This window comes from Plasmodium vivax, chromosome 14, assembly GCF_000002415.2.
Source record: "Plasmodium vivax chromosome 14, whole genome shotgun sequence".
Classification (NCBI taxonomy): domain Eukaryota; phylum Apicomplexa; class Aconoidasida; order Haemosporida; family Plasmodiidae; genus Plasmodium; species Plasmodium vivax.
In genome coordinates this window covers 2,260,164-2,287,735 of record NC_009919.1, presented here as the reverse complement: position 1 = coordinate 2,287,735, position 27,572 = coordinate 2,260,164, and the positions used below count along the sequence as shown (strand labels likewise).

At 53.3% G+C, this 27,572-nt stretch overlaps 4 protein-coding genes across 4 annotated transcripts, besides 19 other annotated features; 2 read left to right on the top strand and 2 right to left on the bottom strand.

Annotated features, from left to right (window-relative positions):
* Window positions 1-95: 95 nt before the first annotated feature.
* On the top strand, window positions 96-2,507 carry PVX_100665 (hypothetical protein, conserved; the record flags this gene model as incomplete). The annotated part of the gene is made up of 2 exons (XM_001613829.1): window positions 96-1,465; window positions 1,601-2,507. Exons 1-2 carry the CDS (start codon window positions 492-494, stop codon window positions 2,505-2,507), a joined length of 1,881 nt encoding a protein of 626 aa, XP_001613879.1. The 5' UTR covers window positions 96-491.
* Window positions 2,508-2,549: 42 nt separating this feature from the next.
* Window positions 2,550-2,570: a microsatellite.
* A 130-nt stretch (window positions 2,571-2,700) lies between these two features.
* Window positions 2,701-8,870, bottom strand: PVX_100660 (hypothetical protein, conserved; the record flags this gene model as incomplete). The annotated part of the gene is made up of 1 exon (XM_001613828.1): window positions 2,701-8,870. The coding sequence occupies exon 1, from the start codon at window positions 8,368-8,370 to the stop codon at window positions 2,701-2,703; it is 5,670 nt and encodes a 1,889-aa protein (XP_001613878.1). The 5' UTR covers window positions 8,371-8,870.
* Window positions 3,351-3,372: a microsatellite.
* Window positions 3,932-3,953: a microsatellite.
* Window positions 4,771-4,866: a microsatellite.
* Window positions 7,787-7,810: a microsatellite.
* Window positions 8,871-9,014: 144 nt separating the features above from the next.
* Window positions 9,015-9,058: a microsatellite.
* Window positions 9,059-9,494: 436 nt separating this feature from the next.
* Window positions 9,495-9,518: a microsatellite.
* A 1,788-nt stretch (window positions 9,519-11,306) lies between these two features.
* Window positions 11,307-11,342: a microsatellite.
* Window positions 11,343-13,589: 2,247 nt separating this feature from the next.
* Window positions 13,590-13,637: a microsatellite.
* Window positions 13,638-16,822: 3,185 nt separating this feature from the next.
* Window positions 16,823-16,851: a microsatellite.
* Window positions 16,852-18,382: 1,531 nt separating this feature from the next.
* Window positions 18,383-18,410: a microsatellite.
* A 1,674-nt stretch (window positions 18,411-20,084) lies between these two features.
* Window positions 20,085-20,115: a microsatellite.
* A 415-nt stretch (window positions 20,116-20,530) lies between these two features.
* Window positions 20,531-20,573: a microsatellite.
* Window positions 20,574-21,036: 463 nt separating this feature from the next.
* Window positions 21,037-21,072: a microsatellite.
* Window positions 21,073-21,326: 254 nt separating this feature from the next.
* PVX_100655 (hypothetical protein, conserved) lies at window positions 21,327-22,594 on the top strand (the record flags this gene model as incomplete). Its single annotated transcript, XM_001613827.1, has 2 exons — window positions 21,327-22,286; window positions 22,448-22,594. The coding sequence occupies 2 exons, from the start codon at window positions 21,327-21,329 to the stop codon at window positions 22,592-22,594; spliced, it is 1,107 nt and encodes a 368-aa protein (XP_001613877.1).
* Window positions 21,562-21,662: a microsatellite.
* Window positions 22,595-22,837: 243 nt separating the features above from the next.
* Window positions 22,838-22,863: a microsatellite.
* A 523-nt stretch (window positions 22,864-23,386) lies between these two features.
* On the bottom strand, window positions 23,387-26,943 carry PVX_100650 (Ulp1 protease family, C-terminal catalytic domain containing protein; the record flags this gene model as incomplete). The annotated part of the gene is made up of 3 exons (XM_001613826.1): window positions 23,387-23,422; window positions 23,639-23,767; window positions 23,896-26,943. 3 exons carry the CDS (start codon window positions 26,941-26,943, stop codon window positions 23,387-23,389), a joined length of 3,213 nt encoding a protein of 1,070 aa, XP_001613876.1.
* Window positions 23,502-23,535: a microsatellite.
* A 338-nt stretch (window positions 26,944-27,281) lies between the features above and the next one.
* Window positions 27,282-27,310: a microsatellite.
* Window positions 27,311-27,352: 42 nt separating this feature from the next.
* Window positions 27,353-27,397: a microsatellite.
* Between the last annotated feature and the right edge of the window lie 175 nt (window positions 27,398-27,572).

The window sequence follows — 27,572 nt, the reverse complement described above, 5'->3', positions numbered from 1 at the left end:
CATTCAGGGAGATGAAATGGCGCGTAGCAATTCCTCTTTTGTGCTGAAGAAAGCGTGTATTCCTTTTTCTTTCGCTTAGTTTTTTTTTTTTTTTTCCCCTTCACCTGTGCGCTGACCTTGGCTCCCTCTGCATAGGGACTCAACTGCGCGGCGCCTCCCCCTAAAGGAGGGCACAAACGAATGGTAGCCCCGCGTCTGAGGCGGCACGAGTTATATCAGACAGTTGGGGGTGATTCCCCAGAACTGAGAAAGGGTGGCCCCTGCAGAGTGGCTAATCGGTTGAGCATTCCAGGTGGGTATAGCGCATCTAGCGCATCTAGCGTATCTAGCACATCCTGCGCACCTTGCGCGGGGAGTCACGTCGGGTGGAAGAGGAAGTGGAGGGAAAGACGGCGCGGTACAGATACCGCATACTTCGTAAGGTGGCCTCTTCGACAGCTTAGCAGCTGAGCAGCTGAGCGAAGTGGGCGCCCATTTTCACTTTCGCACCGATGGAGGAGCTGGCGAGGGAGCGGCTCGTCGAGGGCGCCAGGAGCCACCAAGACATAAAGAACATCAATTTGTACCTTGCGAACATAGAGGAGAACATAATAAGAATTAAAAATGAAGGAGAGAGCATCATCGACGAGGTGTTCCTGGCCTTCAACGGGTCCATCAGCCACATCTCGCTGTACGCCTATCTATACGACCACAAGGTAGGAGTGAACTTAGATTGCCTGCAGTTTATCTACGAGCAGAGCTACATAGAGGAGGAGAAGGTCATCGGGGAGGGGGAGGGCAGTAGGAAACAGGAGAGTGTCGTGGACATAGCCAAATTTGATTCAGACCTTATTCACTACCTGGTGAGCGAGATTAGGAGCAACTACGACGAGCAGACCAACCTCACCACCAAGGAAATTGAACACATCATAAGCAATCATAAAAATAAAATTTTTGAAGAATCCATCAGAGAGTACAAGGAGAAGTACGGAGATGCCATCAAAGTGTTTAACATCTTCCTAGACTTTAATCACTTCTTCTATGATGAGAAGAAAATGAAATTTTTAAAAAAAAAAAAAAAAGATTTTGTAGCTAACTACAACAAGTATATTGATGCAAATATGGATGTGGAGTTTTACGAGCTGAAGTACCACCTGCTGACGAAGAAGGCGAAGGGACATGCGTCCGTTTTGTTTTGGTCGGATGCACTGAACGAGATTCACATTAAGAACAAAACGATCATCACGTCGGTTGACGCCATTAAGCTGACGAACACGGGGCACCAACATGTAATTGGCATTCTGGGGCTGAACCGCGACGGAGACATGGTCATCCAGGGCATACGCAACGAAATAAAGCTGTTCCTCAACCGGGAGTGCGTGATAAACCACGGGCTCTACTGCATCGGCCACGTGATCCTCGTGCAGGGCCGCATGCGCCTCGCCAACAAGACCTTCTACGCCGCGGAGATCATGCACCCCCCCAGGTATTAGCGATTAGCGGTGAAGCGGTTCACCCGGCTGCTATACTGCTACGCGGCTACTCGGCCGCTTCACCGCTTCACCGCTTCACCGCTCCCCCTGTTAACCGCTCCCCCCATTAACCGCTTCCCCCCCCGTAGAAACTTCGAAGAGGAGCGGAACGAAGAGGACATGTTCTACGACTTCGAAAACGAAAAGGAGAAAAAGGAGGTGGAGGAATACGAAATCATCGTGCGGAAGAATGACAAGAGACACAACTGGATCATCATGCACGACGTGTATTTGGACAGCCCCTACACGTTCGAGGTGCTGGACAAGATGCTCTCACTGTACGTGAATACCTACCCGGAGAATGAGCTCCCCGTGGGATTCATTTTCATGGGGGACTTCATAAGCCTCAAATTTGATTACAACAGAAACTTCCACAAGGTGTATATAAAGGGGTTTGAAAAGCTATCCGTTATGCTCATTTCGAAGTTTAAATTGATTCTGGAGCACTGCTATTTGATCTTCATTCCTGGGATAAACGACCCATGTGCATGCAAAAATAGCATTCCCAAAATGCCCATTCTACCATACTATATTAGGAAGTTTAAACAAAACATAGAGTCCTTTTTCTCCTCCAAAAGGAACATCATTTTTGCTACGAACCCGTGTAGAATCCGTCACTTGAGCAAAAAAATGATCTTTTTTAGACACGACATTTTAAATGACTTAATTTGGAGCTCCACCATTAATGCCACCAATAATGAAAGGAATAATTTGCAAAACATTTTGGTTTCTACCATCGTTGGGCAGAGCCATATCTATCCCATCCCCCATGATAATCGCATTCTGAAGAGGTACTCTCCTTTCCTTTTCCTGTACCCCCTCCCTCACTTCATCTGCGTCTGCGACAATTCTTGCAACAGCTTCATTTCGTACGCCTCCGAGGACACCAGCGACTGCATCATTTCCAACTCGGACATGTCCTTCACGCGCAAGAAGACCTTCACGGTGTACAGCGCCCTGCACCACGAGGCCAAGCGCTACGTCGTCCCGCTGTGAGGGCGGTGAGGCACCCGCTTTTTTCCCCTTTAGCTATTTTTTTCCCCATTTTTTACATATACTTTTTCTTTTTTTTCCTTTTTTTCTTCTTTATTTTTTCCTTTTTTTCTTCTTTATTTTTTCCTTTTTTTCTTCTTTATTTTTTCCTTTTTTTCTTCTTCATTTTTCCCCCTTTTCTGCCGCTCGTGCCCCCTCACTCGTAGTGGTAGACCTTCGCGCGGGACTTGATGAAGCTCCACACCCGGCTGCCCTCCACGAAGCTGCTCTGGGCCACGACGATCAGCTGGCTCCGCGCCCTGCTCAGCGCCACGTTGATGCGGTTCGCGTTCTCATAGAACGCCTGGAAGGAGTCCTCCCGGGGGGTAGCGGCGTAAGCGGCGTTAGCAGCGTTGGAAGCGTCCGCTGCGATCACCCCGCCAGTGCCGCCAACCCCACTAACGCCGCTAACATCGCCAACGCCGCTTACGCCGCCAACCCCGCCGACTGCCGCGAGGACGCAGGAAAAGAGGATGACGTCCCGCTCCAGGCCCTGGAAGGAGTCCACCGTGCTGACCTTCACATTCCGGAGGCGCGCGTAGTTGGGGGAGGCCTTCATTTTATTTTTAATATAAAACGCCTGGTTTTTGAACAAGGTGATTATCCCTATCTGCTCTGGGTCGATGGAAGACGCAAGCATGCTCTCGCAGATGGCCAAGATGATGCTCGCCTCCGCTCCGTTGGTGAAGGAGGACGACCCAAAGGTCACCTCCCGCGGGGGGGTGGCATTCTTCCTCAATAGGATGAAATTGACGTGGGAGTCGTATCGCCTATACATCAGGGGGATGTTCTCTGTGCACTTTGCATTTTTTATTAACCCATTGTAGAAGAGGTGACTGCATATGGAGCTAATCTCAGGGTGGCATCTGAACTGCTCATTCATGAGGATTAGTTGGTTGATCCCTCCGCGGGGTGGTCCTCTCTCCAAGGGGTTGTCTACACAATGGGGGGTCCGTGGCGAACTCCTTTCCACTTTCACATCGCCACCTTCACATGGATGGCCGTCCCCCCCGTGCAGTCGGAACATGTTAGCGTAAAGGTAACTCCTTAGGGATGAGAATTCTGCGGCGCTCATGCTCCTCACTCTGTGCACGATGCGGTCGATGGTTTGCTCCTCTCCACCCCCTGCAGCAGCTGCGTTTGCTCCGTTTGCTCCGTTTGCCCCGTTTGCCCCGTTTGCTGCCCCCTCTGCGTCCGCTTCGTCCGCTCCGTTTGCCGCCCCCGCCAGGAGGTGCCTTATGAACAGCTCGTTCTCCACCAGGCGCGAAAACATGCTCCTCGTTAAGTCGCTGGGGCTCTTGAGCACGAACCCCAACTGCTTCACATCCCCAATGAGGAGGAACTTCCTAATTTCGAGCTTAAGGAAAAATTGAAAGAGAGTGAGCTCGTCTATCTGGGTGCACTCGTCCACGATTAGGAAGGCAATGCTTTTCTTAATGGCATTTAGTTTTTCAAAAATTTGCAAACTTTTGCACGTGCCCGCTATGACTCTCTTGTTCCTGTATTTGTTTCGGAGGACGAAGTGGTTCTTCCTCCTCAGGGCGTCGACGAGCGTGCCCATGTCTTTGATTTTGTGCAGTTTGGGTTCCGCAGGGGGGGAGGCGCTGCCAGAGGGGGTACCGCTAACAGGGGGGGCAGCGGGGGCACCACCAACGGTTGACGCACCGCCGACCGAGCGAGCGAGACTCTGCACGTAGTTGCGCACCTCGAGGGCCTGCCGCTGGTCCCTCGAGTTGATGCTCACAAAATTTGTTATTAGGAAAAAGTTGATTTCGAAAAGGCTTCCAATTCTGGCGTAATCGTGAAAGTCAAATTGGAACTTGAGCTTCAGCAGGATGTTGTCTACTGCGAGGTTTGAGTTACACATGAGGAGTATCTTCTTCTTTCCCTGGCTGGTCCGTCGGCGGTCTGTGTGCGCGGGTGGGCGGCTCGTCCTGCTGGAGCTCTGTTCGCCTCCATCGCGTCCATCACTTCGGCTGCTTTCGTCGCTTTGGTCACTTCGTCCGCTTCTTCCGCCGCTCCCGCTTCTTCCACCACTTTGGCTGCTCCCCTGGCCGCTTCCCCCGGCGCGCTCCTCGCGGGTTAGCAGCTTGTGGAGGTACCATATTGCGTTGCAGATGAGGGTGCTCTTGCCCGACCCGAATATGCCGTTGACGAGGATGCTGTCGCCGCGGCGGGCGGGGGTGCCGCTTTGCGCGGCGGCCGAGGAGGTGGTCTCGCATTTTTCCAGCTCCTCCCGCTTCTGCAGCTTCTCCCGCTTCTGCAGCTTCTCCCGCTTCTGCAGCTTCTCCCGCTTCCCCCTCTTCTTCTGCTGCTGCTGCTCCTCCCCCCCGCAGCGGAACCAGGCCAAGACGCCCTCGATGACCCACTTCTGCCTCTCGTTCAGCTGCGAGTCTTTCCCGAGTCGGTTAAGAAGGCCGCCCACGTAATCGGCCCCCACGTTGTGCAGGTCGATGAGCTCAGGAGGGGAGCCCCACGCAGAGGTCCTGACGCCAATCTGCCGGAGCAACCCATCCAGGTGCAATGTGCCGCTCTTGGGCAGATACGGAGGGCGGAACAACTTGCCGAGCGGAACCTTCCCCCTATCCAAAGTTTGAAGAAGAAAAAAAAGATGTTTTAGATTATCGAGGTGATCCCCTAAATTGACTAGGAAGAGACAAGAAGGGAAAAGCTTCACTTTATAATTTTTAAGAAAGTAGTTGAGATCCTTTGACTTTACATTTGCCTGCACATGGAAGGTCTCGTTCATGTGGGAGAAGGTGCTGACGTTCAGGGGGTATATCTCCAGGTGGTTCTGCTTGAAGGCGTTCCACTTGGCGACGAAGAGGAGCAGGTCTTTCTCCTCCCCCGGGGTGGACGAGGGGGAGGCAGGCGCGGATGAGGCAAGCGCGGATGAGACAGACGCGGAGGAGACAGACGCGGAGGAGACAGACGCGGAGGAGCCGCCTCTACCCATGACGATTAGGTGATTCATGTGGACATACCTATTTACGTCTTCTTCCCTCATCAGCTTGTTTGTCTTTTTTTTATCAACGAGAAGGACCTCTCTTTCGGTTTTTCTGAGGAAGAACCTCTTCGCTTTGGTGCCCCCCCCGGAAAGGAACCGACTTGAAAATCCGCTCTGGGGTTTATTGCGCCAAAAGGTGTTCCTCGCTTCTTCCTGCGAGCTGCATATCACTTCTACGTTTTGAATTACCAACGTGTAGTCGTCCTCCGAGTGGCTGTACTTCCTCCTTTTGCTGTCTTCCCCGTTTGGGCGATTGGCCTGGGGGTTGCGACTACCACTGGGGAGCCCCCCACCACTTCTCAAATGAAGGGGTTGCCCCTTTACGCAGTCTACCGTGCCTGCCATACTGCTGCGACCAATGGAGCCACTACCCACGACGGGGTCCCCCCTCATCTCTCCTAACAGAGGCGCCAAGTAATCATGCAGACCGATCAATTTCGATTGCACTTGGTAGTAAATCTGAAAAAGAGTGGCATTCATAAAGGAGAGAATGTAGTCTGACTTGTTCATAAAAAAATTGGGGATGCGTTGGAACTGTATGCTTTGTAATTTTTTTTTCATTTCGTTTTTTTCTTTTAAGATGGTGACATGCATGGGGAGGAATAAGTTTTCTCTGCAGACGTGCTCAACGTGGGAGGCATTGAACCCGCTGTTCGTGCAGGCAAAGTTGCTCAGGCTTTTTATTTCGTACGGGTTCGGCTGGCCTCCTTCTGCGCGTTCCAAGCGGGGGTCCATCTGAACAAGCTGCGTAACGTGCTGCTGAACGTGCTGCTCAACGTGCGGCCCATCGCGCTGCCAATCCTTTGCGCCCCACTCCGCCTCGGACGCGGCTTCCTCCCCCCGCGAGTTCGCCTCCGTGGAGCTCCCGCAGGGTTGCTTCTCACCGTTTGTGGCACTCCAGGAGGGGTGCTCTCCCCCACCGTTTATTTCACCACCAGAGGGTCGCTCCCCCTCACTGTCTCTGTCCCCCCCAGTGGGCCGCTCCCCCTCACCGTTTGCGTCACTCCCGCAGGGCCGCTTCTCCACGCTGCCCCCGTCGCCAGCTCCATCATGGTCGCCCTCTTGGCCGCTCTCTTGGCCGCTCCCCTGGCCGCTCTCCTGACCGCTTCCCTCACCGCTCTTCCTCCCGCTCGGGGGCGTTCGCGCGGGGGGCCCCCTGGGCACGCGCCTGCTGAGCAAGTTGCAGCCCAGAGGCAGCCTGATGACATTTCGGTGGGGGTTCACCCACGAAAAGTTCTTCTGACTAACGACTCTCCCTATGTTGATGATCTCCTCGTAAGTGTTGTGCTTCTGTCTGACGGCGGAGCAGAGGTACGCATCGCTTCGTCCACTTGGGTTTGTGTAAAGGGGGAACTCCAGCTCGTCCCTTCGACGACGCTCATTCGGTTGATCGTCCTTTGGGTGGTTATCACCCGGTTGGTGGTTCATGCGACGGTCATGAGAAGCCGCTTCCCCGGGGGAGTCGCTCTCCCCACCTCGGTCATCCCTCCGCAGTTCCTTCTTCCTACTTGGTGAAGTATCAACGTGGCTGCGCTTCGGCCGAGAAGGGCAAGAGTGCCCCCCCTCCTTCCCTCTCACGCATTTTCTGAAGAGGTTTACTGCCTCCGCGTAGGGGTTCCGGTTCGCCCGAGGGTTAGCATCCGAGTTGGTGGTCGACTCGGCATCCGAACGGGGGGCAGCCTCATCCTCCTCATTCGCTTCTTCCTCCTCATTCGCTTCTCCCTCCTCGCTCGCCTCTTCCCCCGAGTGGCCCTTCCTTCGCGGCACTTGGTGCAACTGCGCGGGGATCCTCCCCCCGTGCCTGAGGCTGAGGCTGGCACCTTTCGCCATGCCGTTAATTCTCCTGGGCTTCGTCTCAACACTCCCGTGTCGATTCTTTGCAGAGAGGAAGCAAAAATCATTGTACACGATATAACTGCCAAACTGAATATACTCCTCCTGCTGTATCCCTTCGTCCCTACTTCTAATGTGTATCCTGCCCTCGGCGTTGTTATAGAGCTCTAGGAGGTCCTTCCTTTGCACGAGGAACCCATCATACCACTTGACGTTTTTTTTTTTGGTGTTAAAGGTGTGTAGGCTGGTGTAGGTTACACTGACCCGTTGGTGGGTGTCACTCGGGTGGGGCGGACGGTTTGCCGAACAGTTTGGCAGGAGACGCGGTGCGATTCTGTGCAGTGGCTTTTTTCTTTCCACCTTTTCTGGGGATTCCCCTTCTGATGAGTCATCCCCAGAATGGTCCTCCTCCAAATGGTGTGGCGCCTCGCCATGTGGATCCCCCTCCTTCTCTACATCCGCGTGTTGCTCAATCCGCCTTGGCATTTCAAATTTCCTATTAGCACGGACATACCTATCTGTCTTCCGAACGGGGAGTGTCGCAGCATCGTTTTGAGGGTCAGCGCTGGGTACCTCCCTCCCTGTGGGTCCACTCGTACTGCTCACCTCCAAAGGTGCTGTCACTTTTTTCTTTTTATTTTTATTTGCGTGTACCACTTCGTCGCTTTGTGGGGCGGATAGAGTCCCCCTTTTTTTGCTGGCGTCACCCTTAATGACATTTTTAATAACATTTTCCGCATAATTACTTACGTCCACGAACTGAATGAGGTGGTTGGGGAGTTCGATCTCCTCCTCGACGTTGTGGAAGGACACGACGTTGCTGAGGGAGCTCTCGACGCAACTCCTGTTTTGGTTCAGGAGGTTAATTTTGATGACCCCGTAGCTCGCGATGATTTCGCAGTACCCCTCCTGCCATTTTTTGCTCTTCTGTACTTTCTGGTGCGTGTACAGGCACTCGTACGTCCGCTTGACGCCGTCGGGGGGCATGGCGGCGGGGGAGCGGCAGCAACGCGGTGTGGTAGTGCTGTTTAGTAGCGCGGTGTAGTAGCACCGTGTAGTAACGCCGTGTAGTAGCGTTGGCCGATGTGCGGCTCTGCTCTGCTGCTTGCGCTGCGCCGCCGCTTCCCCTCAGTACACACCCTTGCGGTGAAGCACACAGTGCAGGTCGTCACTTTCGCAGACGCCTCGCAGAAAGGAAAGTGGCTTGCGCGGGGGGGGGAAGCTCTCTGTGGGCCGCTCCCTTGGTGAGCACTTCACCCTGCACAATTGCCGGCAAAGGGGAAAAAACGGGCTACTGCTACTAAACGAAAAGGATGGACGTGTTGGCGGCTTCAATCAGCTCGGGGGGGGATCTTCGCTGGGGGTGCCCGGCTGGGTTGGCATCGCTGGCGTGTGTTCTCTCGAAGGGGCGGTCGTAAAGACGGTCGCGCCTCCGTCGCTTCAGTTAGCGTCAGTTTGTTTCAGTTCGTTTAAGTGTGCCTCAGTTTGCCTATTATTTTTTTCCCCTTTTGCCATTGCCCGCCACACATTTCTTCCCACTTGCGCACCGCAGCAGCCTTTCACGGGGCCCCAATTGGCATTTTTTTTTTCGGTCGAATGGGGTGGCCCTCCTTTTGTTGCTTTCCTTTGTTGGTTTCTTTTGTTGCTTTTTTTTTTTTTTTTTTTTTTTTTCTTTTTGTATTCCCCAACTTACGCTGCTAACCGTGTGAGAGTTATCCGGGGAGAGAGATGGTCACTCAACTTGGCGCGCCCCTTGGCCATGTCCTCCGCGCGGCTGACCCATTTAGCGGTTGACCCACTGACCCTCTTCCCACGGTGTGCCAAAATGGAAGGAAGAACTACTATTCACTCGAGTGATGTTTTTTCCTCTTCTGGGATGGCCCCGAGGGGGAAACGTTCAGGAGATATCGTCCAACCAGAGTGACTCTTCCGAAGCGTCAGTTCGAAGCGTAAGTCCGAAGTGTAAGTCCGAAGTGTAAGTCCGAAGTGTAAGTCCGAAGTGTAAGTCCGAAGTGTAAGTCCGAAGCGTCTTTCATGTAGCATATTTGTCGTCCAAAAAAATATGAACAGGTCAGGCGATAACGATACACACACGTATGCGTATGCACAGTGGAAAAAAAAAAAAAAAAAAAAAAAAGGACAAATTTGATGTATGACCAAATCGGATTGAGGCATTTCTCTGCAGTGTGTCATACGCGATAGGTGGAAGTACCGCAAGGGTGGGGCCTTCTTCCCTCTGAAGGGGGAAAAAAGAAGAAAAAAAAAAACAAAGAAAAAGAACGGAAAAGAAAAAAAACGTTACGGATGGCCTTCCCCCGCGGGCGCGTTTACGGATGGCACGGCGTTGTTCGCAACGGTTGAACCGTCCCCGCTATGGTGATTTGCCGCCCCGGCGATGGTGCCGCTTGCCACCCCCGCGATAGTGCTTGCCGCGATGGCGCTGCTTGCCGACGCGCCCATGTCCAGGGTGAGGCTCTCCCACGTGTTGTTCAAACTTTTGTTCTTGTAAAAATGCTCGGTGAGGATGTTATTATAATTCTGCAGGTTTTCATCCGACCTGACTCTGTTCACAATTTCGAGGAGCATGGTATCCACGATGACACAGAGGTAGGCGCTGACCGACGTGGGGGTGTTATACAGCTTGCAGTTGGTGACGATCAGATTGACGTCTTCAAAAAAAACATTTAAACTGTTGTATTTCCTTTTTTTGCACCTAAAAATTATTTTATTTATATACATGGGCTTCTTAATAATGGTGTAGTACATGGGGGCGTAGCTTTCGTTCACTTCGTTGAGGAAGGCTTTGTAGTTGACCCCTTCTGCGATGCTGGCCATGAGGGATAAGAGCAGCTCATTAAATTTTTCTATGACTTCCTTTATGTTATTGTATGTGTTTCCCTTTTTCATTTTTTTCCTTGCGCTTTCTCCGCCATTCTTTTCATTCGATCCGATGGCTGGGTGTGCACTGCCTTCCGAGAGTATGCTCGTGCTTCTTCTGACACTCCTTTCGACTGTGTGCGCCATGTGGGCCGGCAGCTGCTGCTCGTGCTGTTCTTTCGTCTGCCCTGCGAGGTTTCCCCGGTCAGCGCGCCCACTGCGGTCTGCCCTTTCGCCCTTCCGATCGCCTCCCTTTTCGGGCTCCTCCCTTCCCCTCCTCCTTTTCCTGCCCGTTCGATGGGCATCTTCCTCTTCGTCCTTCAACGAAAGCGTCAACGAGCTGTTGCTTTTGGCCAACTGGCTCCGCACTTGCTTTCGCCTGCGCGCTTCGTAGGTCTCCCTGGCCTCGCCATCCTCAGCGGCTTCCTCGGTTGCGACTTCCCCCGCTGCGATTTCCTCTGCTGCGGCCTCATCCGCCTCTTCCACCTCTTCCGCCTCGTCCCATTCGTCCGTTTCGCCCTCCACCTCTCCGGCGGTCTCCTCCCCCGCTTGGTCCTCCTCATTGGTGACATCGCTGGAGAATTCTCTCCTGGAGTTAAGCAGTTTACCATTCAGAGCAGCAGCCGTGACGGTTCTTCGTCTCCTCCTCTTTCCCCTTTTCTGCATAGCCACTTGAGCGGCTTGGTCAATCGCCAGGGAAGATACACCCCCCCTACGTCTCGATGCCGCCATGGATGCAGACGTATGCATCTGTTTTTTCATCTTAATATTGACAGAGTAATTTGTATTTGCATATTTCCTTCCCATGAGTTTTCCCACGCTGGTATTCACATCAACATAGAAGTCCCCCCTTTTGCGTTTCTTCCTTTCCTTCCCTTTGTGGTTACTCTCGTTGAAGAGTTTGCCCCTTCTCTTTTTCTTCTTCTCCTGTTTGAGGTCATTTTTATTTATTTGCTTTTTCCCAGTGTGCCACGTTTTTAGCTCCTCTCCGACGGTGGGGAAGATCCGAAGGAGGTTCTTGAAGGTGGGGGCGGCATATATGGAGGCTGCCGCCATGCCACCTTCTTCTTCCCCTGCGGGATCCATTCCTCTCCTACGTCTCCTGAGCCTTTTTTTCTTCACTTTGTTGGCGAATAGGCTGTCCTTTCCGAGACTTCCATCCGCATCATCGTCACCATGTGGGTGGTCCCTATTCCCTGGTGCATTACCCCTCTGGGCGAGCTTACCCCTCTGGGTCCCTTCCTCCCCCATGGCAAGTCCATTCATGTAATCTGCATGCACGAGGGTAAAATATTTTCTGAGCATAGATCTGAAGCTTTTCCACCGCAGAAAGGTGTTGATGTTTTTCTCTCCGTAGATGTATAGGGTGTGTACCCTCTCGACTTTGGCTTTCTCGTCAAGGAGAAGGCTCTCCATGTCCTTCACGGGGTGCTTCAACCATTGGTCTCTCTTGTCTGCTCGTCTACCACTGTCGAGTGGTTCTTTTGGCTTTCCCGGATGAGAAAATACGTTGGAGGGATTGCCCCCCCGGTCCTTGTGCCTTTCATCCCATCCTCCTTTGGGTTGCTCATGCCGCTGAAAGGGTACACTGCCATGCCCCCCAACCGCATTGCTGTGGTCGCCCCTGCTGACGTACACCCTCGTCCACTTGAGGCAGTGCACCATTTTATAATTGTCCTGGTCATCCTCGTAATTGTCCCTCTTGGTCTGAATTTCCCTGATCACTTCCAGGTGCTTCTTTTCCTCCTCCTCTTCCGATGGCTCATCGTCCCATGCGCGGCCCGCCCGCTTGTGCCCGCCACGCATATGGTTACCCCGCACATGGGAGATAACCACGTGGTTACCTCCCATGTGGGGGCTCCTATCCGGTTTGGGCTTCCCTCCGTCTGAGCTGGAGTCCGAGGAGCTGTCCGTCGTGGCTGGCGATGAGGAGGAAGAGAATAAGAAGCCATATTCCTCGGCGTCGCTGGAGGGGGACTGGAAGAAGCTCCTCAATAATTTAATCCGGTTCTTCTCAACCCGCTTCCTCTTACTATGCAAGTACAGCTGTGTGTAGTCTTCGCTTTGGTTGCGCTTCTCCGCTTGGGGCAGCGAGTTGGGGGCGCCTACAACGGGGTTGCCGCGACCGTCATGTGGGGTGACATGCGGCGAACCACTCGGGTGACCACTTCCCACCCCGCCCCTCCTCTCGCTGATGCACAATACATTGTTGGTCATTTTCAAATGAACCGGCACATGCAGATGTTTAAACTGCTCCATTATAATCTTCTTCACCATGCATGTGTAAATAACTTTATTTTGGGAAGTTACTCTCCCGCTTCGGATGCACATCTTCAGCTTATTTATTTGATCGCTTCTATTCATTTTCCTCAGCTCCGCTAGGTTGAATCCGATGGAGAGAAGCGCCTTCGCTATGTCTCTGGAGGTTAGGTGGGCCACGATTCGAGTGCTGCTCAGCGAGAGGTCACTTCTGGTGTGTTTTTTCTCCGCTTCTTCGCTCGTTTTAGCTACTCCACCGCGTGTTGGCCCTTTTCTACGCGTCAGTTGGTTGCTTCCCCCCCCCTCAAGGTGGGCACTGTAGTCGCGGTGGTCGTGGCGCCGCTTAGCAAAGTCGGCTCGGTCCCCCTCTTCATCGTATGCATTCTGTGCATTCTCTACATCCTGTGCATCCGCTACGTCTTCATCCGTGTGGTCCTCCTCCCCCTCTCCAGCCGCTTCCCCCTGGGGCCCCCTGAACCTCCGCCCACTGACTGCCTCATCCCGATCGACGGCCAGCCTCTTCTTCGTGTGGAAATAGCTAAAGTTATATTTGCCCTTCCCGTGAAACACATATCCTTTAGCATTCCCTGCATACACGCGGGTCCCCTTCTTTTCAATCCGTTTGTCTGTCCTCCTCTCATCCGGTTTGTCTCTCCTGGGGATTTCCTTCTTATTCGCACTGCCGTTTCGCGCGTACAGCTTGGCCGCCTTTCCCCTCCAGTTGGAGGCGGCGGCCTTGTCGTCCCTCCTGGGGTCGTTCGTCCCCTGCGCCACATGCGCCCCACGCATCTGCCGCATCTGCTGCGTTTCGTGCGGTCCTCCTTTCTCGTTAGCTTTTTCCTCAAACTGCACGAAGGCCTCATTACACACGACGTGGTTAAAGAGGTACGCTGCGTAGGAGTAATTCCTCCTCGTTTTTTTTTTATTTGCCCCCGAGTCGGCTCTCCTATCGTTCGCTTCTTTTTCGGTCTCCTCATCGTCGTTGTTGCTGTCTTCATTGGGTGCTCTCCTCCTGCCCGCACGTTTGCGGCGTCGCCGCGTCCGCTTCTGCGGCTGCAGCGTTGGTCCCCCCTCCTCCTCTGCTTCTTCTTCTTCTTCTTCTTCTTCTTCTTCTTCTTCTCCCCCCCGATGTGCGCCTTCCACAGTGGAGTCCTCTGACTGGTCCCCCCTTGTGCTCGCCTGGGTTTTTTTCTTGCCCCTTGTGTGGCCTCGGCGTTGGTCCGCTTCACTGGAGGGGTCATCCCTGGAGGGTTCATCATCATCGTCACCTTCGCCAGCTTCTTCTCCCTGCTCGTCCGACGTGAACGGGTGATCTTCCAACGGTTTTCTCCCCCCCCTGGTGTTTGCCTTTTCTGCCGTTTCGCCTCCGCCTCCGCTGGGGCGTGCCTCCCACCAGTCCATCTCTGAGGGAGCGTCCCCCCTTCTGCCCCTCCTCCGCTTCCGCTTCACTTTGGCGGTGCCCTTACTTTTTGCCTTTTCTTTCTTCTTCATTTTCATTTCGAGTCTCCTCCTTCTCCTCCTCCGCCTTCGCACTCCGCCCCCGGCTGTCCCAGGTGTGTCTCTTCCAGGTGCGTCTCCCCCATCTGCCTCTGTCCCATCTGCCTCTCCCCCTCCGCCGCTTCCCTCTCCCTGCTTCTGCCCCTGCGACGGTGAGCAGCTGAAATCTTTGAGGACGTTCCAAGGGGAGCAGGAAATTAGGTACTTTATATACAGCAAATAGTTTAGCATATGCCTGTCGTAGAAATGGGCGCCAACGTAGCTGTAGTTCTTTATAAGGCCAATTTGAATTTGCCTCTTCTTTAATTGAAAGTTGATGGTCTTTGCCTCCTTCTTATAGCAGTACCTCCTGTAAATCATTTTCATTTTATTTTTCATATTTACTTTATTCTGCTTGGCTCTCTCTCTTTCCACTTTTAAAATGCAAATGAGTTTATTAAGTTTCTCCTCCTCCTCCAAGATTCTCTTAAAATTAATGCCTTCATATTTGAGCAACTGCAGGTAGTGGTACGTACACTCAATGGTGCAGACACTTTTCAATTTAAAAATATTTTTTTGCTGCTCCTCGTTCAGGTAATTTTTGCTCAACAGGATACTGAAGTCGAGTGACTTAACAATCGCATTCATGTCCTTTTCATTGATGAAGGTGTTTAGTTTTTCCTTTAACATTTCTTTAATTTTTTTGGTATCCTTTAGTTTGTGCTTTTGAATGAGCTTGACGAGCCAACTGCGCACGTAGTTCCTCTTTTCGGCGATGTACCTCTTGTAGGAGGGGTTCGTCAGGTCCACGTGGAGGTCGAGGAAGCCCACGTTGTAAAAGACGCAGTTGGGCGGCGGCGCGCGGGCGCGCTCTCCAAGGTTGGCGGTAGCCGGGCTAGCGGCATCGGTGTGCAGCGCATCTGGGCTAGCGGCATCGGTGTGCAGCGCATCTGGGCTAGCGGCATTGGTGTGCAGCGCATCTGGGTTGGAAGCATCCCTGTGTAGCGCCTCCGCATGGGCCGCTTCTTCCTCCTCCGCGGGGGGACGCCCAGGAATCCTTTCGCTGCCCCCCTCCCAGCCGCTGTAACCACCGCCAGCGCACCCACTTACAGGAGAAGCGTCTCTCCTCTCCTTCGCGACCTCCTGGTACAAATTGCAATCCACATGGAGCGGCTTCAAAAAAACTCTGCTTCGGGACCCTACGCAGGGGTTCCTTACGAGGAGGAAGTCCGTTTCGTAAAAGACGTTCCCCTGGCTGGGGCTCCTCGCGGGGTTAGGCAAGCGGTTAGGCAGGCGGTTAGACAGGTGGCTTTCCACTTCGTCCGCCGCTTCTCCCGCCGCTGCTCCCGCGCGGTACACCGGGGGCGCGAAGAGGAAGGCCCTGAAGAGCTCGTTCTCGAGGAAGCTGAGCCTCTGAGTGGCCCTCTTCGTCCGCACGGTGACGCCAAAGTAGCTGATGGGCTGGTTCACCACGGTGATCTCCCCGAAGGGCTCCACCTCCCTCTTCACCCTCCTCTTAAACTCAAAGGAATACACCTCCTCTTCATTCCTACAAGTAAAATAATGCTTCAACTTGCTGTTCATACCAATCTTGGGAAGTACCAGCGGATCCCTCTCCACGTACTCCAGGATTACCAAGGGACTCTCATCACACAGCTGCAAACAGGAAGTGTCATAGTAGAAGAGGGCCGGGTTTTCCTTCATCGTCTGCTCAGTGTAGTTAAGCATTGGCAGGTGCTCACCTCTGTTTTGTGCTTCCCACCCGTTTTGTACCTCCCATCTGTCGATTTTGTGCGCGCTGCTGATTTGCGGGTCTGCGTCCAGCAGCAGGTTGGCGAGGAGGTCCAGTTGGTGCTCTGCGTGGGTTCGACTCCTTGGGGGGGGGGCGATGCTCTTGGCGTTCAGCTTCAGCGTCAGCTTGGCGGTGGTCTGCCGCTCGGCCGCGCTGGCAACTTCTCCGGGGGGGGCTTCCACCAAGGGGGGTACTTCCACCGCGCTGACCGCGTTGACCGCGCTGACCGTGTTGACCGCGTTGACCGCGTTGACCGCGTTGACCGTGTTGACCGCTTCCACCGATTCCCTCCTCGGGGAGTCAAAAAAAGCGTCGCCGAGAACGCCGCCCCTGCGTAGGGACGCCCTGAGGGAGTTCCACTTGAGCGCTCCCAGCTTCGCCCCCTCCAGGCGATCCGGACGATCCAAGCGATCCAAGCGATCCAAGCGATATTCACCATCCGCACGATCTTCACCATCCGCACGATCTTCACCATCCGCACCGTCGGATTGCTCCCCCTCCCGAGTGTCCCCACAGGAGCGCCTCCCGATGGAGGTCCTAAAGTCCAGTTTGTGGAACCTCGCAAAGGCGATGACCCCCTTCTTGTTAGACAGCTCATAATTATAGTAATACGCATTGGCCATTCGGGTGTGCACATACACAGTGCTGAGGGAGACCCGCTGATTCTCCGTTTCGTGGGGGTTCCTCTTCCGGTAGCAGCCGTCCAGCTTCAAATTTGTGAAGAAGAAAATGTTTTTGCTTTTCCTTAAGATACTCTCCAGGCATTCAAGTCTGCGGGTTTTATTCTGAACGAAGAAGTTGGTCTGTTTGGTCTCTTCATTTGGGTGGGTCACCGCGTCTGCTACGTGGAAGGGGGTAACCAGCGACTCGCTCGTCTCTCCCTTCCGCACACAGGGGTGCGACGCATCGGCAAAGAGGCTAAACGGGATAGAAGTGAAGGTCTCCCCCTCTGTGAGGTCCTTCGCAGATGGTTCCAAAAGGGAAAAGTCATACTGCTGGTTGAGCACATTCCTAAAATCGTCGGGGGAACAAATAAGCGAGCTGAGGAGCATGTCCGAGGTGGGGGGCTTCCTCAAAAAATATTTCTTCAAAAGGAAGGATATTTCTTCATTTCTCTGTATTTGGCTAGCTAGCTTTTTATTTATTTCGTGTACGACGCTGCTTTTCGCCCCTCCTTGGAAGAGCTTCCTCTTCGAAAGGAGGTGGTCCCACACGGTTGCGAAGTTGTCCAGGAAGAGGTGCCGCTGATCATGCGCAGTGGTAGCGGCAGTGGCAGTAGAACCAGTGAGGACCTCATCAGCTGAGCAGCTCCAACCAAAGGGGAGTCTTCCCACATGATGGTAAAACATCTCGTTCGTCTTCCTCACGAAGGAGGTGCGCCCCTGGCTGTTGCTGTGGTTCCTTTTGGAGAGCTGCACCATCATGCCTTCTCCGTGACTGCCATTTGGCAGCATGGCCGCGGGGTACATCCCCCCCACTTGGCTAATTGGTCCTGCCACCCCCTTTATGAGGAAATCACGTTGGCTGTCCCCTTCGACTTCCTTTCCCTTTTTATAAACCGCCCGTCCCCCCCGCTTCGCCACTTCCTCAGCGTCCCCTTCATGAGTGGCGAAAACTTCCTCTATTATCTGCTCGTCGTATATCACCTCACTCTCCATCCGTCTGTCCTTAAAAACATAATCTGTGTAGTCTCTGCAACTCAGGGGGTACAGGGCATTCACGTGGCTATGCCTGCACATGTTCATGTAGTTCTGGAGCATATACAGGTAGGCATTCTTCGTGATGTCTGCACCGAAGAGGTGCAGCTCGTCGCCGCACGGGGGAGTCGCCCAATTCGCCTCTCTCCCCTCATCCGATTGACTAACATAATCGCGGTAAATGTCCCTAAAGAAGTCGTAGCCCTCCCCCTTGGCTTTGCCTCCCCGAGAAGCCCCCTTTTGCTGCACCCCTGCTGGATGGTCATACGGGTACATCATCACATTGTAGGTGACGTTTTCTCTCTCCTTCGTCAGGCCCAGGTCCTTGATGAAGTCCTGCTCGACGTTCACGTGCAGGGGGGCGTCTTCCTGCGCGTCCTGCTGCGTCTGCCTCGATGGGGCATGCCATGAAGCGGCCTCCTCAAGCCTCTCCACTTCGACGTCGTCCTCCTCCCCATGCTCCACTCCTTCCAGCTCGCGCAACAGCGAGTCCTCTCCTTCATCTTCCTCTCCCCCGCCGAGCAGTCCATCCGCTTCGAGGTTGCCAAGAAGTTCATCCGCTTCGAGATTGCCATCCATCCCATCCGCGTCGAGCTCGCCGAGCAGTTCATCCACCTCGAGGTTGCCAGCCACCCCATCGGCTTCTTCAAATTCGCCAGCCAACACATCCTCTTCGAACTCGCCGGCCAACCCATCCGCTTCGAATTCGGCAGCCAACCCGTCCCCTTCCAACTCGCCAACCAATTCGCCCTCTTCGAACCCGCCATTAGGCCCGTCCTCCCCCAATTCCACCGCTCCCCCCCCGGGGGCCTCGCTCCCCACCACCATCTCCTCCGCCAGCAAACTCATCAGGCTGTCCGCGTCTTCTCCGCCGTCGAGCGCCTCCTTCGCCTCCTTCGCCTCCTTCACCTCCACGTCTTCGAACTCGCAGTCGATGTCGTAGCCCTCCTCTGCGTCTTTTCCCTCTCCCGCTTCTTTCCCCTCTCCCGCTTCTTCACCCCCACCCGCTTCTTCCCCCAGGTTGTCCTCCACATTTAGGGGGCTGCCTCCCTTCTCACTTTCAAATTCGTCATCCCCCTCGCCAAAGGTGAACTCCCTGTCAATGTCCTCCTCGACCGGGTCGATCCCCTCATTTGAGCTCTTCCCTCCCTGGGTGGGTTCTTTCCAATCGAGGGAAGAAGCGACTTCACTTGGAGCGCCGGGGCCATCCGGAAGGTCTACATCTTCCATTTGCACCTCCGCAAGGTGATCGCCTCTCCGTTCATGGGAGTCCTCCAGGAGGGGTTCCCCGACGGGGCTCTCCCCTGTGGTGTTCCCCCGGTTGAGGTCCCCCAGGTTGTGGTCCCCCTGATTGAGTACCCCATTTCGGAGGGGAGGAACCCCATCTGTGTTGTTCCCCCCATCTGTGTTGTTCCCCCCATTGGCGTTGCTCCCCCCATCGGCGCTGCTCCCCCGAGGGGGCCCCTCCCCCCCCTGCTTGCCTCTGCAGAACTTATTCATCTCCCCATTTTTATAAAAACAGAATTTTTTATTTTTAACAAAATTTAATTTCCCCTCATCAAAGATGTCCCCAATTTCGATGAAGTCCGTGTGGTGTATTTTCACTTGCTTGTTCACTAACTGGTCGTTGCAGCACTGGAGGATGTAGTTGGAGGAGTGGTTTTCCTTCCATTCGAGGTTTAGGATATTCTCCAGTGGGTCTTCCCCTTCACCGTTTGGACGACCCACTTTCCCTTGTCCGAATGGGGGGAAATGTTCCCCAATTGGCTCTGCACCCACCACATCACCACTGTGCCGGTTACCATTGGACGCCCTCTTCAACTTCACCCCTTTGCAAAAATTGATCAGCCGATTCCTCCTCCGGCCTCTGTCTATACTGCGAAATTTTACAACGTTATACAGCTCGTAATACGTTTTAATGCTCTGTTGATTCAGTTTAGCATTTCTTCTTTTTTCTTTTTGGGGGGGACACCCATCCGGGTTGCTGTCTTCCTCATTAGGGTATGTGTGCAAAGGTGAAGTGCCATCGTGATGGGGGGCCGGCACAGTGCCGTCCCCTCCTCCATCATCCCTATCTGAAACGAACTCCCTCCCACCGCTCAACACACTCAGGAGTAATTTTTCCTGGTTCGTCTCCTCCGCGTGGTCAGTGGCTTCCCCTTTATTGTGGCCCATTCCCCCGTACGTGTGACACTTATCATTGTGCCTCTCCCGTGTGGGTTGGCTCCTCCCCCAGGGGTGCCTCTCCCGTGTGGGTTGGCTCCTCCCCCAGGGGTGCCTCTCCCTACTGTCTCTCCCTCGTTCTTCCCTCTTGTGGGGAAGTTTCTCCCCCCCCTTTGGGTAACTAACCATGCTGTTCATCATCTTACACGCTTATGACTTTATCATGTGGGGGAGGGGGGGGCACGGAAAAACAAAACGGTACACTTAATATTAGCAACCGTTTGGAGGGCGATTTCAGGAGACAAAGCCGCTAAGCCGGACGCCCTGCTCACTCTGCACTGTGTATGTCCCCCCCAAAAGGATAGCACTCCATTGGTGGCCCAGTTTTTATTACGCCTTGGTGCCGCCCCGCGAGTGGTAACCCTTCCGTTGGGGATGAAACAAAAAAAAAAAAAAAAAAAAAGGAAAAGTACCCACAGATGGGAACGCACAATTATGGGCAACTGTTCGATTGCATTCTGAGCAATTGCGCGGTTAAGCGGCGAGTACACTGCGAATACATGTGGGGAAAAAAAAAAAAAAAATTAATCAATCCCGTAATGCGGCTAAATCCGTTTTAAGTGGAAGTTACAAGTGCAAACGGAGAGGCATATGTAAGCCAAGCGAGTGGCCAAGGCGCGGAAGATCTCCCTGCTGACACCGTTGGAAGGAGCGTCATCTGTGTTTACTCCCCGGGGTGGGCCCACGTACACGGGTATAAGTATCCATTTGTTGGCGCACCGCGAGGGGGACCCACCTCCGGGGAAAACGCCGCCCCCACCACGTAAAGGGGGCGGCCTCCAAGTAAAAAGCACTTCCTCCAGTTGTCCCCCTGTTGAATGATCTTTCTTTCTTTGTTTGTTTCTTTTTTTTTTTTTTTTTTTTTTTCGTGAGAACCCCCCAATTGAATGCCCCCCTGTGCAAAGAAGTGACAACCACCACGCTGCATCTCCCCCAGTGCGTGCACCTCTTGTGTGGCATCCCCTCTGCAGATTCGTCGTCCCACCCATGGCAAGCAGTTGACCTATGAGACGTCTATCCCGTCTCTCCGAGGGGCACATAAAAACAAGTGCGTATGACCGCATAAGCTCAAGTGGATGAAGAACACGTTTGTAAAATGACCCCCTCACCAGGGCATAGATGCCTCTGTATGTTCACTCCTTTGGACTTCACTCCGAACGGGTCCCACCCTCCTGCTTTTTAGCTTGCAGGGTGCACACGCGGAGGGAGGCTGCACATGGGGCCGCCTCACGTTGAAGGTGGCCAGTTGAGAGACCCCCCTCCGAGGTTCCCTCACCGCAGAGTGAAAAACCCAGCGGTGAAATATACCTCCCCCGTTTTGCAAACACGCAAAAGGGAAGAAGAAAAGAGAAAAGAGAAAGAAAAGTGAATCCCACCCCCCTATGATGAGGTTACCAACGCTCATGAAGTCACCAACGATGAGCTCCCCCGCACATACCCTGCTGAGGAGTGTGCCGAGGCGGAGGCAGCTGAGAAAAAAGCCCCATTTTATTTCCATCCAACAGTTCAGCCACAGCAATGTGATGGGAAAAATCGCCTGCACAGGTCAGGCAAAAACAGACACATCGAAAAAAGAATTGCTCCAAATTTTACAAAATGATGAACTTCCCCCAGTCATTATGGACAAGGTGGGTACCTTCACCCGTCTGAAGGAGAAGCAAAATTTATTGTATGAAAGGATCCTCTTTAAACCAACTAGCTTTTCCAGTCTGTCTCATTTTATGCAGATGATGCAAAAGGAAGATTTGCTCACCGAATTTGACATTTACTTTTTTGGGGAGGACTTCAACAAGATGAAATTAAATAGGGGCCAAAATAAGAGGGAGCTTTTCATAGACATCAGAGGAGTTAACCGAGAGGGGAACAGCTCACTGGGGATGCCCCCTCTAGATGGGTCAGTTAACCCCAAGTGCGAAACGACCCAATTGTTTAAGAAGTATAACGTAGAATCGCTTCACTATTACAACATCCAAAGGTACGAGCCGAATGAGGACCCCTCGTCTTTCCTCATCGACAGAAGAAGGTTAACGAAGGAGGAATACACATACCAGTATGTGTCTACCATTTTGCCCTACCTATGTTTCACCCTGATGTTGTTCTTCCCTCACTTCCTCATATGTTTATACATCCCACATGTGAGGGAAAAAAATGAGAAGCAGCGAAAGTTGTGCAGGCTATTTCAAGTGAAGCAGCACGTTCACTTGTATAAGGACATCAGACCGGAGCATCTGCAGAATGTGATTGACAACAATGTGAAGACACTCGTCTTTTTTTACAACAGGGATATTTTTATGAACATGCATGTGAAATCTTTAATGGTTGATTTGTCTAAAATTTTTAAAAAAAATTCCATTCCTGTTAATGTGGTCGGTGTCGATACAGCTAAGCATAGCATTCGCTACAGTGTGGCTAGAGATTTTGAGGAGGTTCTTTTTCCGGTGATTTATTTTATTTGCCCTTACCACTATCACAATGACAGTGGCGTTTTTCGGATTGAAGGCCCACTAACTTTGCAGAGCGTCTGCGCGCAGATTGCCCCCTTCGTGCACGTTCCGCGTGACGTCTTCAGTCAGATGAGGGTAAGTCAACACGCGGCCCTCCCGAAGGGGGGCGCCAGTCGTTCGCAGTGGAGCCATTAGGTCGGCTTGGCGATTTACCGCGTTGCCGTTTTGCCACATCACCGTTTTGCCGCTCTGCCACTTCACCGCCTCACCCCTTCACCGCTTCCCCCCCCGCGCAGGACCTGACCTGCCTGAGCGACAACCTGCAGAGGTGCATATTCGAGCACGAAGTCATGAACGGGAGGAGGGACCAAATCTTGTACGACTACGGCACGGAGGTAGCCCACCTGTCTTGCCTCCACCTGAATGGCCAGGTGCCATTCTGAAGTGGAGAGAAGTGGAGAGAAGTGGAGAGACGTGGTTCGAAGTGGCGCAAATCGGTTTGACGCTTGAAGCGGTTTGTCCTGTTTAGCAATGTTACGAAGTCGATAATCCACCATTCGGCACGCACGGAGTGCGCCGCGGGGTGAACGCCCAACTGGTCCCAACAACGAGGCTCAGATTCCCTCGCAGGGGGGACGCAGCTGAAGGCATACCGCGGCGCGATGGCTAGCTGGGACTGCACACACGAAAAAAAAAAAAAAAAAAAAAAAAAACACACACAAATGCCTTACATGTGCATGTCCGCATGAACTGTTCAGGCGTTTTGGAACCCCCCCAAATGCACATCAAAACGCACATCAAAACGCACGTCAAAACGCACATCCAAACGGAAATCTCCCCGGTTCCTTAATTAAAATGACAGATTAAAAAGAAAGCGGCGATCGCTTCGGTGAGGTGAAAGTGGCCACGCTTGGATGAAATGGCAATTTCACGAAAGAGAGCGCGGGGAGCATTCGCGCTTGCCAAACGGTGACCGCTTCTCTGGACAAAAGGAGAAGCCATGTTGCGCAACGGATGTCAACATTGTACCGTTCACGACTGGGGATGAACCCCGCACGCTGGAAGGCATCCCCCATAGTCAACGGTGTAAACTTCACCTCTCACGCAGGGGCACAACAAAAAAAAAAGGAAAAAGAAAAAAGAAACGCTGCGTAATGAGGCCACGTGGGGGGACTTCCAACGGGGGTAGGAGCTGCCCATGCGGGGGCTCCCCTTGTGCAACTTCCTCGGGGCGCTCAAAAGATCAGGCAGCCCTGCGATATTTCGTAAACCTGCAGGAGAAAGGCAAAAAAAATTAATTGAATTAAATTGAAATGAAATGAGAAAAAAAGGGAGGAAAGACAAAATGACGGAACGAACGAACGAACGAATGAGGGGATGGACGACTGATCATCCGGGTGACGGCCGCAGCGAGTCGTCCATACGCTCACACGTGTGAATGCATGTCTGGGGAGTGGGTGTACACCTCCCCCCCTGTGGTGCCTCACCATCTTCATTCGAATTTCCCTGATGTCCCGCTGGCTGAAGTCGAAGCTGCGGTTAAAGCTCAGGCACTTGGCGAACATGCAGGTGAAGACGCCGCAGTCGTAGCCGTTCTCTTGGCAGGGGATTCCGACCTGTGTGGGGTGCGGCGGTGAGGTGGCAAGCGGTGAAGCAGCAAAGCGGTGAAATGGCAAGCGGTGAAGGGGTGATGGGCGACGTGGCAAACGGTGAATGGTGAAACGCCGCTGCGAAGGCGACTCACCTCCGAGCGGCCGTCCCGGCTGTACTCCCACGCAGACACGTCCAGCTCCATCTGCTTCTTATCGCGCATCTCATCGACGATGTAGCGCCGCATGTACTCGAAGAACTTCACATTTGACATATTCAGCGAGTCATACAGTTTAATTTGTTTCTCCTTCATGTTAATAGACCCCAAAGTCCAGTGGTTCCCCCCGACGTGCAAAGGGATAAGAATCAAGTCGAAGGCAAAGATGTCTACCTTCTTCCTCTTGGTCCACCTGGCCACCTTGTTGTAGCTGTATGTTCCATTGGAGCTCAAGGATTGGAAGAAAAAAGTGCTAAAGGTAAAAATTTTAGGCAAATTATTATTTGGCTTATCCCTTTTAATATTTTTTTCATTATGTTCTTGAAGCATGCTCATGTAAAAGTTAATGACTTCGTCGTTTAGCCACCTCGTGTCCATTAGACATTTGATTTGAGAATACAAAAGGGGCACGTTGAACTTGTCTATGAGGACGTTGCTTTCTCCCTTTTGCCGTAGTATCTGAGCGGCTCTTTCGTAATGGTCCTTGTTTATGCACTTGAAGAAAATGCCTGGGTCTATCACCGCTGCGGCGTCTGCTTGGTCAAGTCGATTTTCCTCCTCCAACTGCTTCTCCCGCTGCTTCTCCCGCTGCTTCTCCCGCTGCTTCTCCCGCTCCTCCTTCCTCTTCTTGTCGATCCGCAGCTTCTCCAGCGCCTCTATAAGGGACTCCTCATCATTCTTCAGAATTACGTAGCCACTTTTATCCTCCGACGTAACACCGTCGATGAATCTCATGCAGGGTTCATCTGTAGACCCCCCGTCTGCCGCCACGTTCTCCTTTTCCATCTCCAAGTAGGTCGCCTCATTTTTGCTCTCCCTCTTGTGTGAGTTCTGCTCTCCACTTCGGAGGTCATTTCCCTGGGCCGCACTTTTCTCGCCCAAGATTTCTTCCCCTGTTGAGTTTTGCACAATGAAGGAGTCTATCGTCTGGATCAGCTGCTTGAACTCGAACCGAATTTGCTTTATTTCCTCGCTGCTCTTGATGTAGCTTCGGAAGTACTGCGCCCGTTTGTGCGGGGCGGCCGGGTTGGCGGCGGCCAGGCTGGCGGCGGCCAGGCTGGCGGCGGCGTCCGAGTTGGAGGCGGAGTCTGAGTTGGAGGCGACATCTGAGTTGGCCGCTTCCACCTCTTCCACCTCGGAGCCGCTTTTTTCCTGCTTCCCCCGCCCCTTCTTCTTCCCCCTCTTCTTCGGATGGTAGAAGATATTCTTAAAGCTGTCCGCGCAGCTGTCGTCCGACTCCCCCACCGATTTCCCTTTCCTCTCTGCGTCCTCAAAAATGTGCTCGTAATACAACTTCTCCACGCTGTCACTTTGCAGAGGCGGCATTTGATCCCCCGGCGGGTGCACACCATTTTGCGGGGGACTCTTTCCATGATCGGGCCTTATGTAGCCGTTCTGACCTGGCGCAATCGTTTTGTTGCTCGGCGCGGGTTGCTTACCCTTCGGTTTGCCTTCCAGTTCGCCTCCCACTTCGCCTTCCTTTTCTCCTCCCCCTTCTGCGTACTCCTCCTCCCCCTCTTCCAGGCTGTGCTCCTGGCCCGCCTGCAGAAGCTGCCTCAAAAAGTTGTCCTTCGCGTAGAGGCCCCTTCGGAGAGCTTCCCCATCGGTGTCGCTACTACTGCCGCTGCTAGCGCTGCTACTGCCAGACGGGGGGGGGCTGCCCTTTCCCCTGCGACCCGCTTCCTTCTCCTCACCAGGCGTACGCTCCTCCGACGAATGGGTCGCGCGGCGTCCTCCAGACTTCAAGTCGCCCCTCTGGCTGCGCTTGTCAAAGCTGCCGCTGTGTATCGTTATGTTTGGAATTGTTTGCGGCCCTCCCACGGGGGGTTCTCCCTTCATGGGGGGTTCTCCCTTCAAGGGGGGTTCTCCCTTCAAGGGGGGTTCTCCCTTCAAGGGGGTCTCTCCCTTCAAGGGGGTCTCTCCCCCCACTGCGTGCTCCCCCACTGCGTGCTCCCCCACTGCGTGCTCCCCCCCATCGCGCTTCTTAACCATTCCTGGGCCGAACTCGGTTCGTTCGCTTCTCCCATCGAGCCCCTCACCACCGTCCACCCGCTTGGCATCCCCCTGCGAGTGACCTTCCCCCCTGTCCTCACTGCCCATCATAAATAAGTTCCTCATGTCGCTCTCAGAAATTTGGTACGATCCGCTTTTTGTTTTTTTCATCCGCCCTGGCACACTCTCATCATTTTGTTTAACCAGATTACTTCCCCGCTCGAGCAACTCCTCTTCCTTTCTGGCATCCTTCCCTTCGGCATGATCGTGGCTGCTTGCGGGGGAGAAGTCCCCTTCCACTGTCCGCTTCTCCCCCTCCATGTGGTTCCTCCTCAGGGGCGCAGCCGAATGGTCCTCCTGCAAAGGATCCTTCTGTTTGCTCCTCTGTGCATTCTTGTCAATCAATCTGGAGTGATCCGAAACGATCTTGCCCCTCCCACTGTCTTTCAAGGCATTTTCGTTGGTAAAAATATTTTTCCTCACGACGGATGCGAAGGAGGAGCAGACGCTCTTGACGCAGCTCCATAGGAGACCACCCGATGAGGTTTCCTTTGTATCTACCTCCTTCTGGGGGTGGTGGTGCCGGTGCGAGTCCCTGCGGTGGTGTCGGTGGGAGTCTCTTCGGTGGTGCCGATGTGAGTCCTTGTGGTGCCGGTGGTGGGAGGACTTGTGCTGTTTGGGGTCACCTCGGTGGCCACCCCGGTGATCACCGCGATGGTCCACTCTGCCTTCCACTCTGCTTCCCCCTTTGCTGCCCCTGCCGGAGAAGAGGTGCTGATCATTGGTGGAAGCTTGGCTCCTCAAATCTTTCGAAGCAACTCCATGCTTGTGAGTCCTCTCACTGGACAGGTACGAATCCTTCTTCTGACGATCGACGTGGTTGGTCCTTTTGCTCTCCTTGTGTGCCCCTCCTCCTTCCCTGTTATGGGGCCATCTGCCCTGTTTGTCTTTCTCTACAGAAGCATTTAAGTTAGCGTGCCCCCTACTACTCATGATGGGTATGGCGGAGGTGCTATATGGACGTGTTTCACCGGGTTGCTTTGCAAAGGGTCATGGGGGGAGGATCACCACGGGTGACAAGTCGGCACAGTGAATGTCAGTGCCTTCCAAAAATTGTGCGTAACGGGCTGGCCGCCTTCACACTTTTCACAAGGGAGTGGTCCGTTCTGGGGAATGGAACTATGCATGCGTGTGTCTAGCCAAGTCTCCAGCAGTCCCATAGTTTTGCAAAAAGGAGAAGAAGACGAAGAAGATAGCTCTGCGTATGCTCAACGTTGGTGTATGGATGGTCGGGAAAGATGCCACTCCTCTGGGGAGACCCCACCACGTGATAAAGAAAAAAAAAAAAAAAAAAAAAAAAATTAAAAATTACATACTCAGGATGGAGGTGTAGCCATGAAGCGTTTTCTTTTTCTTTTCTTTTCTTTTCTTTTCTTTTTTTTTTTTTTTCCCCTGGGGAGGAAGGTCCCTTCTATATGACTACTATCGAATGGGTGAGGACACGGAGTGCCACATGGGGGTGACGCAAACTGAGTTATTCCTCCGTTGTGGCTCTCTCCCCCTTTGTCTTTGTGAGGACAGCACTGACTGTGTGAAGGGGCTGCTCTCCTCGGCCAAGCGCA